At 39.3% G+C, this 15,408-nt stretch overlaps 1 protein-coding gene across 1 annotated transcript in view; it reads left to right on the forward strand.

The window, feature by feature from the left end:
* ATP6V1H (ATPase H+ transporting V1 subunit H) overlaps positions 1–15,408 on the forward strand; it is a 140,936-nt gene that overhangs the window by 113,840 nt on the left and 11,688 nt on the right. The window contains exons 12-14 of the mRNA XM_075826245.1: positions 1,112–1,237; positions 2,430–2,531; positions 8,378–8,491. Coding sequence (XP_075682360.1) covers positions 1,112–1,237; positions 2,430–2,531; positions 8,378–8,491 — 342 coding nt within the window. The remainder of the gene's footprint in view (positions 1–1,111; positions 1,238–2,429; positions 2,532–8,377; positions 8,492–15,408) is intronic.

Here is a 15,408-nt window from a genome sequence, read left to right on the forward strand (position 1 = left end):
ACTTATGTTTCAGTGTGGCCATTGTCCTTGCTGTTTTTTGCAAAGAGTATCCCTCTGTGGTGCATACAAGACTACTGAACACTAGCTTGGGGGGTGCATATAGGAGTGACCACAACTACTGAACACCAGCTTGGGGGGTGCATTTACTAGACACCACGACTACTGAACACCAGCTTGTGGGGTGCATATGGGAGAGACTATGACTACTGAACACCAGCTTGGCGGTGGGGCTGCACATTGGAGAGAGAACTGCCAACTTTTTCTAACTTTTTCTTTTACAGAGCAGCGCTTCATTATGCGCTTAGTGATGCTGAACACCAGAAGAGAGCGCTGCTGCATTGTGTGCTTATTCAGCAGCGACAAACACAATGCAGTACTGGTCTCTCTCCTGGTGATCAGCGCCACTAAGCGCATTATGAAGCGCCACTCTCTCTCCCTGTGTTTGGTGCTGAGGGAACTCTGCCAGCAAACCGTACCACACGTTGCTGACCCCTAGTCTACGGGTATTTCATGATCGTATGCACCTCTTTCCAATGGGTGTGCCTGAAATACCTGAACTCTCTAGTTTAGGAGGGGTGTCCACATTATACTTTATTTTGTACACAATATGGCCAGAATGGAGTAAGTACTTCTATTTTTAGTTAGCGCTCCTCTAAAGAGGTGTTTTCAGCAGGTTGCTTGTATTTGGTTTGTTTACAGCAGATCATTACATAGGAACCCTGTTATCCCAGGAGAGAGCGGCTAGTGAAGCATAGTGCTCATTTCTGGGTAGGGAGTTGCTGACACTGTAGAGGCATCTGGTCTGCCAGAGGTCCACTTTAAACTAAAGTAAGCAACTATTATAAAGTTCTTCACCTTTAAAACGCGCAAACCCATTTTATTTTTGCAGATAATTAAATTAACACGGCATCTGTTACCGTCTCCTTATAGATTTATTTTCTTAAAACTGTCGCTATTGACTGTGGTACTATGAGCGATGCTATTAATATGCGTTCTTGTGGCATGTTTAATTACTGGAATAAACCATGCCAATTGGCAAGCTTATTTGTTGTGTGTATAAACCCTGGTACAATGCTGTCGAGAGTCTTACTATTTTTCCTTCCTTTAACAGCTCGTTTGATGAGTACAGTTCTGAGTTAAAGTCTGGAAGATTGGAATGGAGCCCAGTCCACAAATCCGAGAAGTTTTGGAGAGAGAACGCTGCGAGACTAAATGAAAAGAACTACGAGCTCTTGAAGTAAGCACAAGTGTTTTCTCAGCACAGTGCAGAGAACTTTCCATAAAATTTATATATATATATATATATATATATATATGACTTTTTTGCTTTTATTTTTCATTTTAGATGCTTTGCATTATTAAATATTCGGAAATGGCACAAGCTCTTAATATAGCGGTCTTCAAATCTGAATATACAGTGGCTCTTAAGGTTGCAACATTTTCAACTTCCAATCGCCTTTCCTGGCCCACTGTAACTAAACCACATTCCACTTAAACTGTCTCTTTCTCTGGCAATTGGCTGGAAGACTTGGCCAGTCAGTGTGGATATTCATGTGTTTAGGAGGAATCTATCCGCCACTGACAATGCTTTTAATGTGGTTTTTTTTTTTCTCTCACATTTTTACATTGGCGACGGTAAAGCTGCCAATGAGAAGGAGATGCATTTTGCATTTGGACTTTTAGGCCTCATTCAGACAGGTGTATCAGTTAGGCCTTATTTACACGAGCGTATTTCACGTCCGTCAATGGGGCCATTCAGACATTCCGTGTTTTTCACTCAGCGTGTGTCCGCTGCGTGAAACTCTCTGCATGTCCTATACTTGAGCGATTTTTGCGCATGACGCACCCATTGAAGTCAATGGGTGCGTGAATATCACGGACAGCACACGGACGCACATCCGTGTGCTGTGCGTGATTCGCGCAACTGTTGCTCAAGAAATGATGAGAAAAAGAAAACCATCTTCATTTCATTTTGCATACGTCAAAACCACGTGACATAAGGATGCCATACGCGCAAAAATAACGCAGACACGCACCAAACACTGATGACACACGGAACTGCAACACGCACAAAACGCTGCAGATTTTACGTTTAAATAAGGCCTAACTTGGATCCTTTTTTTTTTGCGAGCTAAGGTGACCAAAAAACAGCAATTTTGGAGTTTTTTTTTTTTTACTGCGTTCTCTGTGCGAGTTAAATGTATATTGTAATAGTTCAGACCTTTACGGATGCAGCGATACCAATTTTTTTACATTATGGTGGAGGAAAAATGGGAAAAGGTTTTCTTTTGAACTTTATATATATATATATATATATATATATATATATATATATATATATATAATATGTATTAATTTTTTCCCACTGCTAATAACTTTTATTACACTTCTTTTCTCTTTTTTTTTTTCTTTATTATTTTGTTTTGCAGAATCTTAACAAAGCTACTGGAAGTCTCTGATGACCCACAAGTCCTTGCTGTGGCTGCTCATGACATCGGAGAATACGTCCGACATTATCCCAGAGGAAAGAGGCAAGTGTGTTTTATTATCTGCTGATGCAACTGTCATTTTTATTTTCTTTTGAGTCTCTTCTCTTATATTAATGCACCTTTCAGAATTGATTACCTTTTTCTATTTGGAATATTAGGGAGTTCTGTAGTCAAGGCTATGTATGGGGTTACAAACTGACAATATAAAGGCATCAGTCTGATTTGTGACAATACCTCTTTGCATGTGGAAAAAATGAACATTTTTAATATGGTTTATTATCCATTGACCTTTAAAAAAAAAATTGTGACATTTTGACGCCAGAAAATTGGCTCAAGAGTATGTAATAAATTCCCTCTTTTGTGTAATCCTAGAAGATGTGGTGGGGCCGTAGGGGTTCGCATATGTAATGTCAGATGTGCATAATGTGGGAAGTCAAGCTCCTACTTTTGATTAATAAATAAGAAATGTATTGAGGCAGTCTTCATTGCACCCTGAAGTGGTCTGAACCCTCTATTGGAAACTGGCATCAGACCTTGATCTATTGTCGTAAACCACAGATACTATCTTTCGTTTTAGTAATCCGGTCTGGGATAAGCTCTCATGTCCAAGGCAGGCGTTTCAGAAAGTAATACGCTGTAGTGAAGCTTGGAGCCAAATGCGTGAATACGAAATCCATAATAAAATTTAATTATTGAAAGTTCGTCCCTTAGCCGCTAGTGATCTATAATAACCTGCAAGGGTCATAAGGAATACTGTATTACGGCAGCCTCTTCGTAACTTGAAGATACAGGCTAAAACAGCCTACGTCTGCTGCCTGGCCTATGGGTAAACCTAAATTGAATTCGTAAAATGGAATTTCGCAGCAACCCTATATGTTCTCGAAAAATGCCATTGTACTAATAAATAGCATTTATTGCAGTTTCTCAATCTATAATTCATGGGTGGATTCTTTAGCTCCCTTGCTCTAGAGCCCTTGTATTCTGGGTATACAGTATGCTCAACTGAGGTCCCACTAAATAACAGACTGGCTAAATAACAACGGCCTAGGATCAAGTAAAATAATCCAAGTAATAATGCAAGTTGTCTGCACAGCTGACAAAGTAATGTTTAGCTGTCTCTGCTTGAAAAATATCCTTACCCTGTGCTGAAATCCACACAAATGAGTTTATAATCTTTAGAGAGGTAAACCTCTGGGCTGCGCATTCACCAGATTATTATTTTTATTCTAATGTGCTGGGGATTATATTGGTAATGAGGAAGAAAAAGTAAAAAAAACTTCTTCACCCTCCAGCAACCTGTCAATATAACAAACTTGGAAACTACTACTACCTCAACATGCTTTAATAGGGATTGAATGTCTGGACCAGATCATTATTTTAAAGGAACCCTAAACCTAGGAGCGACTGATACAAAGCTCACAGTGTTTATCTGCAGAGTTTTCTATGTGCTTTCTGGAACAAACAGTCTTTGAGAAATCTTTCGCTGTGCGAATTACTTCTTGTTCCTTTCCATCTTCAGCCAGCAAATTGCTAATGCGGGCAGGTACATTTCTTGTCTCCTATCAGACAGAAAAGTGAGGCAAGGCTCCTGCTACAGCCAGTTGCCTTACAGACTTGTGTGACAGGATAGAATCAAAGGAAAGGAATATATTAATGGAGAGATTGCTAAAATCTATTTTTTTTGTATTTTCTATATTAGATGAATACATTAACTAATCTATTCATACATTAAGCTAATACATTAATACTATGGAGTAGAGGAAGATGAATAACAAATAGGCCACTGATCCTCTTGTGTCATGGAAAGCAATTGCGGAAGATGGATAAATTCGAATCCCTCAGATTTGTATTTCTCATAACTTGTTGGATAAGAGTCTAGCAGCCCCATACACAGTATAATAAAGTATTCAACACTTTCTTCATTTAACAATAATATCCCCCTCGATTTCTGAATTTTAAAATATCTAAAATAAATGCAAATCTCTGCTCAGTGCTATATGTAATAGAACATAAAAACAATGCCTAAAGTGAATTTCAACACCGATCTCCCTCTTTACCTCCGCTAGACTGTATCTCATTATGCTCTATGGCGTTCTTCCTCCTTTATAGGGAGTATAAATATGACTCATTCGTTCTTGGGTTTCTGTATTTATAATGAATGTATGAAAAGTCCTTTTATGTAAGAAATCTATAGCAATTCCTGGAAAGCTACAATATTTATCTGGTTTTACTGTCATTCTCTATATCCGGTTCATATATTACTCATTCAATGGTGAGGAAACTGATGAAATTGGTTTCCTTTGATATTTAGAATTTTTACTTTGATCCTGCTGTACATTCGTATTACGGACGCTCTGGTAGCAGCCCTTGCTGAATAATGCTCTTTGTATGACCCAATAAGAGGAATGGAGCAATGTGGAGTGACAACTGACGACTTCTCCCTCAGAAGTGACACCTTCTCTAATCCCCCATAGACGTTAAATTGTCAAGCCAATGTCTGTGGGCACATTTAATACTAGATTATTGCATGGTTCCATGTTTTCCTATGAACTACAGTCGACGAAAGAATAATTCCAGATGACTTGTGTAAATAAACTACCTTTTGGGTTTTGCCCAAGTTATAGAGGTTGCATGAGATAAGGGAAGAAGAGAAGGTCTCCTTCAATCCAATACACTGCCTGGTGGATAGGGTTGAGTTGCAGTACCAGATACAGCCCGTGGACACGAGTGGTGCTGTTTGAGTAAAGTGAGACCCTTTTTCCTAATCTCGCACAACTCCTTTCAATGTGCACATTCTGATTTTTTTTTTTTTTTTTTTTTTTTTTTTTTTTTTTTTTTTTGCTGTTGCAGAAACTATTCTCATTTAATGTCTTTTTTTCTTTTTTTTCTTCTGGTTGTTGTGTATAAACTGTTCCCGTATATGAGCTTCTTGTAGATAATGGGCTTTCACAATGAAGGTGAAGTAAACATAAGACGCAGTAGAAAGCGAACACTTTTTTTTACATTAGCAGCTTGCCATTTGCATGAAGAATAGCCTGTAGCAGATAACATGCAGTGGCTCTTACAGGGAGAGCTGCTGCGCGCAAATGGAAGATTAGAATTTTTTTGTGCTTGATGGAAATGCTATCTAAATTATACTGTATGCCAGGGGAGATAGAATAGCCGTGTTTGTCTATTTCATGTTTTTTATCGTATTTACTAAAAGTTGCACACATTGTTTTTTTGGGCCAAAGTGTGTTTGGTTGAGGCACAAAATAATCAAATATCCTGTAGCAAATCTACAAATTAGAGCCGTAACCATGCAATGGCTTCTCTCTCGCTCGCTCTTTCCCATTCACATGGGATTTGACCATTAGCAAAAGTTCCACCAGACATAGGATTGTGACAATGTACGTGTACTGCTATAGTTTATAACATAGTCTAGGGAGTGTTTATGTATTCTGATAGCTCTAGACCCTGCCTCTGGTTGTACACAACATGCCTCTAAGGGGGAGTTTACACAGAGTATTTTGGCGCTGTTTTTGATGCGGAAACCGCGCCAAAACCGCCTGAAATTGTCTCCCAATGATTTCAATGGGAGGTGGAGGCATTTTTTTCCTGCGAGTGGTAAAAACCGCTTGTGGGAAAAAAAAGCGACATGCCCTATCTTCGAGCGTTTCCATCTCTGACCTCCCATTGACATCAATGGGAGGCAGAGAAAGCGGTTTTCGCTGCGTTCTTTCCCCGCGGTGCTCAATGGCCGCGGCCGAAAAACGCCACGGCAAACAGCGTGCAGGCAGGTAAAAATCTGCCCCAAAATTCCTGAAGGAATTTTGAGGCAGATTTTCCCACTCGCAAAAAGAACTCTGTGTGAACAGGGCCATAAGGGGTACTTGCTGCGTCCTCATTCTGTGCTTTTAATAGGTACAGCACAATGTGTGATCATAGCTTTAAGGGTACTTTGATGTAATTTATCTCAATGGGGGTAATCTTAAGAATGTTGAAAATCGTTGATCTAGACCACTGGTTTTCAACCTACCACATAATGGAAGCCTCCGATGTGGTGCTTAATTAAAATTTTATTTACATATATGTCCAAGTACTGTTTTAGCAGCAAGAAGTGGCAACACCTGCGTGGCCTTAACTTAACATGAACACCAATAACTAAAGCAAAGCATTTACAAAGCTTCTTAAAGCGAATAAAAACTTAGATCCTCATGTACAGTACCCTTGTGAAGCCTTTCTCTACAAAGCTCAGCCATTTGTAGACCTCTCCTTCTCTTTATTTCACTAACAAGAAATGATCATTGGCTGGGAAGTTACAGATGCTTTGTATCTGCAGCCCGGTCACAGTCACTGTTTCTTCAAGCCACCTAGATCACATTAAACTTACTACTGTCCCCCGTCCCCCCTCCCTCTCCCTCTCCCCTATTAGTACACTTTTACACATTGAATTACTACCACGGCTGCTGTAATGACAAGACCTTATTAACTCGAAACTTCCCACTAGACAAAAGTAAGATATCGACCACTTTTTATTATTTAGTCGACAAAGCCTTATGAGGGCTTCATTTTTACAGGACGATGTGTAGTATTTTATTGGCACTTGTACTAGTATTTTGTGGGTACACATGACGTTTTGTTCACTTTTTATTCAGTTTTTTTGGAAGGCGAGATGAAGAAAAAAAACCAACAATTACAGTGTGTTTTTTGTTTGAATTAGATTTTTCTCTAGTAATTGCGAGATCTATGGGGTTGAACAGCCGGGATGTTGTAGCTGGGTGTCAGCTGTATGTTACAGCTGACACCTGCTGATGATGGTGTGAGCTTTGCTCCTAAGCCCGTGGCTGGTTGTGTTAAGGACCTCCTGCCCATGCCGTATATACACTGCAAGGTGGAAAGTGGTTAAGGGAAAGAAAGAATTAATTCAAGTACCCCTTTACTCTGCCCCATATTAAGATGAATTAAGCTTATAAAAAGCATAAAACATTTATAAGTGGATTACTGGATTTATGGGTTGTATTTTTTTCTGTGGGAATGGCATAAGTATGGAATATTTAAAGTCCTCATTAAGGAGCAAAATGTGATGTGCGCCATATATCCCAGCATGCCCTGCTCTTCTTAGATTGCTAAGTTGGTGCATGCAGTGCAAACTAGCACCATCCAGCACGTAGTAGTGCTCTGCATGTGAACGCAAGTTACGCCTAATTAACGTGCATTGGAGGCTTCATTAAGGGCCTCCGTCGCAGATTCTGACAAAAATACTGGAAACCATAGCGCAGCATGCTGCGCTATTTTTTTACGGTAAAACCACAAAGGAAAACCCTCGATGGAAATCTGATGGAACCCATTAAAGTCAATGGGTTCTGTCAGGCGCCAGTTGTCTCCGTCGTTCTACGTAACTTGCGTTTCCGTCATTTAAATTGTTGTGCTCCTCTAACGTAGCACAGCAACGGAATGCAGATCGCAGATGTGAACAGGGCCTTAATGTGGTTTACTAGTGAACTTTGTATTTGAAATGCTCAAAGCTTTCCCCAACTAGAAGTTTGTATAGTTATGAAATGCTGGATACATGAATTCTAACAAACTTTCCATCACATGAATAAGAGTTTTCTCCATCTCTCTACTGTAGGACCAGTGATGGAAGGATTAGTATGTAAGTGTCCGCTGCTTAGTAATTCAGCCCTGCATGGAAGCACTGGCTGGGGATATATGAATGGGAATGCGTTATTACAAAATAAAATCCAAAAACCTGTGATGTATCATTGGATAATAAATAATGTATGTCATATAAAAGAAGAGAAAAAGATTCTTTATACTCCTGGAGTTCTGAAAAGCTTCTGCCATCTCCGCTAAATCTATCAGACTGTGTTGGCGATCAATATGACAAGTCTTTCTTCATCTTGCAGGGTGATTGAGCAGTTGGGTGGGAAGCAGCTGGTAATGAACCACATGCATCATGAAGACCAACAGGTTCGCTACAATGCTTTGCTGGCAGTGCAGAAATTGATGGTCCATAATTGGTAAGTTACCGCTTGAGAATAAGCAGGTCTGAATGTAAATCTGTTAAATGAAGGTCTTTTTTTTTTTTTTTTTTTTTTTTTAAACCTACGGGGATGGTTGGGGACAGACTCACATTCACATCGATAGCTAGATGTCATGACTTTAATATGGCGTTAATGGGACAGATTGCTGGATTATCGGCTTGTCAGGGAAAAGTCTATAAAATGTGCCAGATGCTAATAATAATACACTATAATAGTTTTATAATTGGTTCATTTTACTCAGGCTTTTACTTCTCATTTTGTGAGATTCCATATTCTCTTGCATTTCATATTTTCTGTTTGTGTTTTTTATGTTTTTCGTTAATCTTATTTTGTGATGAAATTAAGGTTTACTTTTAACCAATTACTAGTTTTACATAGGTTAATGGTCTCAAGTTATGTTTTCAAATTACAATTATTGCCCTATAATGAATTAGGGTTAGATAACTAGGTATTTTTTTTTTTTTTATTATCGGCGACTTCGCTTTATGGCGGCTTGTTATCACCCATTGTGCAGGGAGCTTAAGTGAATAGGGCCAGCCGTAGTTCCCTGTGCAGCCAAGTTCGCCACTGTGCAGGCAAAGCTGAGAAGAGAACGCAGCACTATATCAGCCCCTTTAATCTCAGGATCGATGGGGGGTCCCAGAGGATGAGCCTCCATCAATTATAAAGTGATTGCATATCCGAGTGATGTGACATCAATTTACAAGATCAGAATAACCCTTTAGTGCCCCTTAGAGGGCTGCTTATATAATTTTGCCTTATTATGACTTGCTAAAAAGTTTTCCAAATGTATATGCACATATCTGTAGGTGGTATTTTCTCGACGGCAGAAAATTGAATGTGAATGCTATGCCTTCATGTCGTTTGTTGGGAGCCTGCTCATCTGCCAATACTAAGCTGCTTGCTTACACCACACTACTACACCTCCCTGATAGATAACGGTTCACTTCTGAAGTGTCAGTGAGATGTCCGAACATAGTATTATTGGGGGTCCTTGAACTGATCTTCTGTTTAAGGGACTTCAATTTTCTACTGAGCATCCATCCCCCTTTTAGCTTAAAGAGGCTCTGTCACCACATTATAAGTGCCCTATCTTCTACATAATGTGATCGGCGCTGTAATGTAGATCACAGCAGTGGTTTTTATTTAGAAAAACGATCATTTTTTACAGAGTTTTGACCTACTTTATCTTTATGCTAATTACTTTCTTAATGGACAACTGGGCATGTTTTACTTTTTGACCAAGTGGGTGTCGTGGAGAGAAGTGTATGACGCTGACCAATCAGTGACCAATCAGCATCATACACTTCTCTCCATTCATTTACACCGCACATAGTGATCTAGCTAGATCACTATGTGCAGTCACTTACTCACATATTAACGTTACTGAAGTGTCTTGACAGTGAATAGACATCACCTCCATCCAGGGCGTGATGTCTATTCAGAATCCTGACACTTCGGTAACGTTTGTGAGAGATTTACAGTACAGCAGGCATAATCTTGCGAGATTACGCTGTAAACTGTAATTTTTAAAACAAGATTACGCTTGCTGTGCTGTAAATCTCACACAAACATTACCGAAGTGTCAGGATTGTGAATAGACATCATGTCCTGGCTGGTAGTGCGGTCTATTCACTGTCCGGACACTTCAGTAACGTTAACATGTGAGTAAGTGACTGCACATAGTGATCTAGCTAGATCACTATGTACAGTGTAAATGAATGGAGAGAAGTGTATAACGCTGATTGGTCACTGATTGGTGAGCGTCATACACTTCTCTCCACAACGCCCACTTAGTCAAAAAGTAAAAACACGCCCAGTTGGGCATTAAGAAAGTCATTAGCATAAAGCTAAAATAGGTCATAACTGGTTGTTTTTCTACAGCGCCGTTCTCATTATGTAGAAGATAGGGCACTTATAATGTGGTGACAGAGCCTCTTTAAGGGTATGTTTACATGGCTTATTTTCATGCATATTTCAGAGTGTAAAATGCTTGTATTCTGCTCCAAAATACACTTTGAAATAAGTCTGCAAACAGTTTTGCATTGATTTATAAGGGAAATACACTCTGTAATTCATATGAGGTGCATTTTTACTGCTGAATTTAAAAAAAATTGCGTAAAAAAAAAAAAGACGTGACGTCACGTCTTAAGATAGTTTATAAGCTGATTTTCCATTGACATTGAAAAAAAAAACGCTACGAAAATACACCTCAAAATATGCTTTGAAAATCCGCTCCAAAGACCCCTAGATTAAAAGGCTGTTTTCTCTTGAAATCCGCCTCGTATTTTTCTGCCTCAAACATATGCGGTGTGAACATATCCTTATTCTCTGACAGGTTGTCAACGTTCCTTTTTGACTCTTATCGTTAACCTAAATATACGAAAATCTGAGCCTAGTCAATATTCTTGGGTGGGCACAGTCGACCCAGGGGAAGGACTCTGAGGAATTGTTGTTGCTTTTCTTTTAATTTAGAAGTCCTTTTTATTATGTTATGTTATTATTCAGCTGTTAATATATACGTGTGTACAGCGGATTTAAGAAACGTGCTTTATAGAGAAATATGAGTTAGATGTACTTGGTATTGAATTGACTTTAAAATGAGGGTCCACCAGAATGGAACTTTATCACTCTACATTTTAATGCATATTGAATAAATCCATGATGCCTCGACCAACCCTTAGGAAGCGTTATATGTAACGGAGTTTATTATCATTTCAAAAAGAAATCTGTGTTTCCTATTTTTATGGGCTTGAAATAAATTGAATTGAAACAAACCTTCGGCTATACCTGCGATATGATCACCTCTGACAAAAATTAGATTTTATACAAACTGCATGCAGACGCGGCCGCTTTATGCCTGCTCAGTGGAATTTAATTTACTCTTCTTGGTAAGCTGTGTAGAATGCCTTTACATAAAGGATGCTCTCTCGATGAATGCTCTTTATTTTTTGTCATTATATGGTTCAGGCTATGTGCATATTAGAGACCGTGAGCAGTAGTCATCATCTCCTTTAGAGCGCACTGCCCTCGATGTGGTCATAGACTTGTAGGGTCTATTTTTGATGTCCAGTATTCTGCGCCATTTGCTCTCCATAGAGTTTTACGACATCCTGGGGAGTAGCGTTACTAAGGCCCAGGCTGCAAACATTTCATGGTTTTTTGTCTTTTTACATACATTGCCGATCAGACTTTGTACTGCAGCACTAAAAGTTCCTACAGAACCATATCACAGACCCATAGGCACCCTATGTGCGCCCGTATGGTGCCTGAGTGAGGCATGGTGTTCTCCTGAAACAAATATTCTGAGGGGAGTACTTCATTAATATGACATGGCACAATTTAATTTTTATCATGCATAGCATATGAATCCATGAGGAAAAAACACTGTGCCTCAGCAAAAAATTGGAGGGACGCGTGGATACAGTATGAGCCCATAGTAGGCTATGGACGCCATTCTACGGATGTATAACATATAAATGTATAATACGGCAGTGTGCATGAGTACTAATGCTAACGTAGATCTAATCTTACCCTGCTATGTGTCCAACTGCAGAATAAAATCAGTAGGGCAGATTTATTAAGAATGCCATTTCATACACCAGTGTTAACCAATTCGCTGGCGTAAGATGCAAAACATTTATTAAAAGGCGAACGCCTCTTAATAAAGGTGTTGCATCTTTCCAATGGCCGTGCGCCACAATTGTGGCATAACGACTGCACCCCCATCACATAAAATAACAAAACATACCTCACCGCTCCTCTTCTCTTCTCCCCGCATGGTCCCCTCTAGCTCTCCTTTCATGACCATGCTCATTCCAGGTACGGACAATGGGCATAGTCAGTACCTATGCGTTGGAGCCCTAAACGTCATCAGTGCTGCATCGGTACTGACTATGCCCAGCATCAGTACCTTGAATGAGCCGCGACATGAAGAGGGAGCCAGGGGGGACCCAGTGGGGAGAAAAAAAGAATCAGACCAGTCAGGTAAGCATACATTTTGTTTTTCCGCTGCGGGAGGGGAATAGTCAGATTGGGGGTGAAAACGGAAAGATAACAAGCTAGGAGCTGGCATAGATTTCTGCTAATATTTACGCCGGTTTTCTGGCATAAATTTAAATTTGTCGTTCCAGCAAGCGGCATCCACCCCCTTTAGCTGGACACCGCCTGCTTCCTGCGAGTAGCGAGAAAATGTGCTAATTTTAATGCAACTGGTGTATGCCAAAATCTGTGACTTTTATATGCCAGAAAACTGGCATAAATCTTCCAGTGTATGCATTCTAGTGAGGGCTTATTACTGTAGGCATCATCTTGAAGGCTGAGATGGTGTGATTTTTTTCAGTGCATCAATACATTTTTCATTATGGGTATGGATAGCAATAGAATAATCGTCTAAAAACGGTCTTTGTTTAACATAAAGGAGAATGGTATATGTCGCGTTATGTCACGTGGGCAATGTTCTTTCCTTTGTCGGTCACTAAGCATTTTGTATAAGTTGTCCAATTTATAGCTAAAAGAAACCATGCCAGCACAAAGGAGATGATAGTAAATTTTATATATATATATATATATATATATATATATATATATATATACATATATATAGCAGATATAAAAAAATGGCGACAGCACCCTGCAACACTAATGCCACCTAAACCACTAAATATAAATAGATATGCACTAAAGCTCAATCTACCTACAAATAGGGAGGTTCTTAGTGCACATTTTGATCAAAAAGTGTTAGCCCACCTGCCACGACAAGGCGACCTCTGTAAGGTGGGAACCTACACTGCACATATACCCAGAACTGGGACTAAGCCTACATATATACCTGGGGATGGTAGGATCCAGCATTGAACTGATTAAAATCACCCAGGGCAGAGTGTATGCATTCTAGTGAGGGCTTATTACTGTAGGCATCATCTTGAAGGCTGAGATGGTGTAATTTTTTTCAGTGCATCAATACATTTTTCATTATGGGTATGGATAGCAATAGAATAATCGTCTACAAACTGTCTTTGTTTAACATAAAGGAGAATGGTATATGTCGCGTTATGTCACGTGGGCAATGTTCTTTCCTTTGTCGGTCACTAAGCATTTTGTATAAGTTGTCCAATTTATAGCTAAAAGAAACCATGCCAGCACAAAGGAGATGATAGTAAATTTTATATATATATACGCAGCTTTTAATGTCATTTGGCTCTGAAAGCATTTCGCAGTTGAATTTTTTTTTATTTTGAGGCATAATGTTTATTGAGCTTTTTTAACGGTTTTCTCTTAAGTTTATCAGCAAGTGCCCGATCAAGAACCATCTTTCATCCATCCCCATTAAAGCGTGGTCTTAAAAAGGTTTTGTGACAAACGAAAGTGCCCCTAAAAGTACGCCTTATTTGTGCATTCTCTGCTTTCTCGGCCGAGTTCAAGAGAGAACCTTATGACAGGAGTGGAAACAGTGTGCCGATAGTTTAACGAGAGATCTGGCGACCTAGTAAGTTTTACTGCTCGTGGGTGTCCTCTTGAAAGCATTACTAGAATGACGTGCAAACACCTACATGAAGAAACAGCAGGGGGCGCCATTCGGAGCTTGTAAGTTCGGGATGTATACATATTTTTGAAATACTTCCAATAGGGAAAAGTAGTCGCTTCAAATAAGGAGTACTTTTAGATGCCCTTTCGTTCATGGCACAACCCCTTTAAGGAATCGAACATGGATTTTCTTGGTTTCAAGCTTTTGTGTATAAAAGGAATTTAACGTTTATCTTTAGTTAGAATTCAAGGAAATGTCTATTATCAGCTTACAGTTCCTGCAGCTGTGTGCCTGGCATTGATGTTTGCCAGTTCAAGAGTTAAATTTGTACTGATCATGTATATATTGCTATTTCACACATGCTTTGAATTCATAGCACTTGGTAGTTTGTCAATCTGTTAAAAAGTATGCCCCCTTAAATATAACTCGACAAGCTATCCTAAAAGGGTTCTAAACCATTGCATGAATAAATCTGTTTACTCAAGAAAAAATATTTGTCACTTTATAAATCTTATTCCTGGCTTTCACCATTTTCCAGCTCTCTGAATGCAGTTTGCATTGTTAGAATTAATTCTCGTTGCCATGGCTACGTCCAGGATCATGTACAGATCTCTATTTTAATTGTATATTTTGTTTTCATATTTGTATAAGGGCCTGTTCACATCAGCGTCTGGTTCCGTTTGGGGTTTCCGCTCAACCTTTTCGTCGGAGCAACAGATGAACGGAAACTATATCTTCCGTCTGCATTACCATTAATTTCAATGGTAATGCTTCCGTTTCAGTTTGTTTCTGTTCCGTAAAGTTTCAGGTTTTATTTTATCGAAAACAGGACTGTGGAGTTGGAGTTGTAATCTTAAATATAAATTAATATATTCACGTATTCATAGCTTGTTACATATTTAGTCAATAGAAATGAACTTTCTCCAGCAGTAGTGCATTTTTTAGCAAAATGTACGATATATATTGTCTGTTCTTATTCCTTATCCTGGCATTTCCTTTTTTGAGAAGGACCTTTAGTGTCTGAATGACGCACCCATGGTATTTAGTGGCCCAGCAGCCATTATGTTGTAGTCACTCTACATCACCATTTACAGATGGCTGTGATGCAGAGCCCTGGCTGTAGGCAATAATGTAGTGGTCCCCCACCCCTCATGGATTTAACACCATATTAAAAACGTATTCGGAAGACGCTTCTGCATGTTCTTAGTTGTCTTTGGCCGCCACTGGTTTGTAAATGGGTGCATGCGTGAAGGCTAAACTATGTCTGTAAATTACGTTTTTCAGGACAATTTGAAGTGGTCTACTGAATGGATGAGACTTATTAAACTGTATGCCTACAGCTCTACTGCATAGTATACTTTTTAAT

Source organism: Rhinoderma darwinii, chromosome 5, assembly GCF_050947455.1.
Source record: "Rhinoderma darwinii isolate aRhiDar2 chromosome 5, aRhiDar2.hap1, whole genome shotgun sequence".
In the NCBI taxonomy this organism is placed as follows: Eukaryota; Metazoa; Chordata; class Amphibia; order Anura; family Rhinodermatidae; genus Rhinoderma; species Rhinoderma darwinii.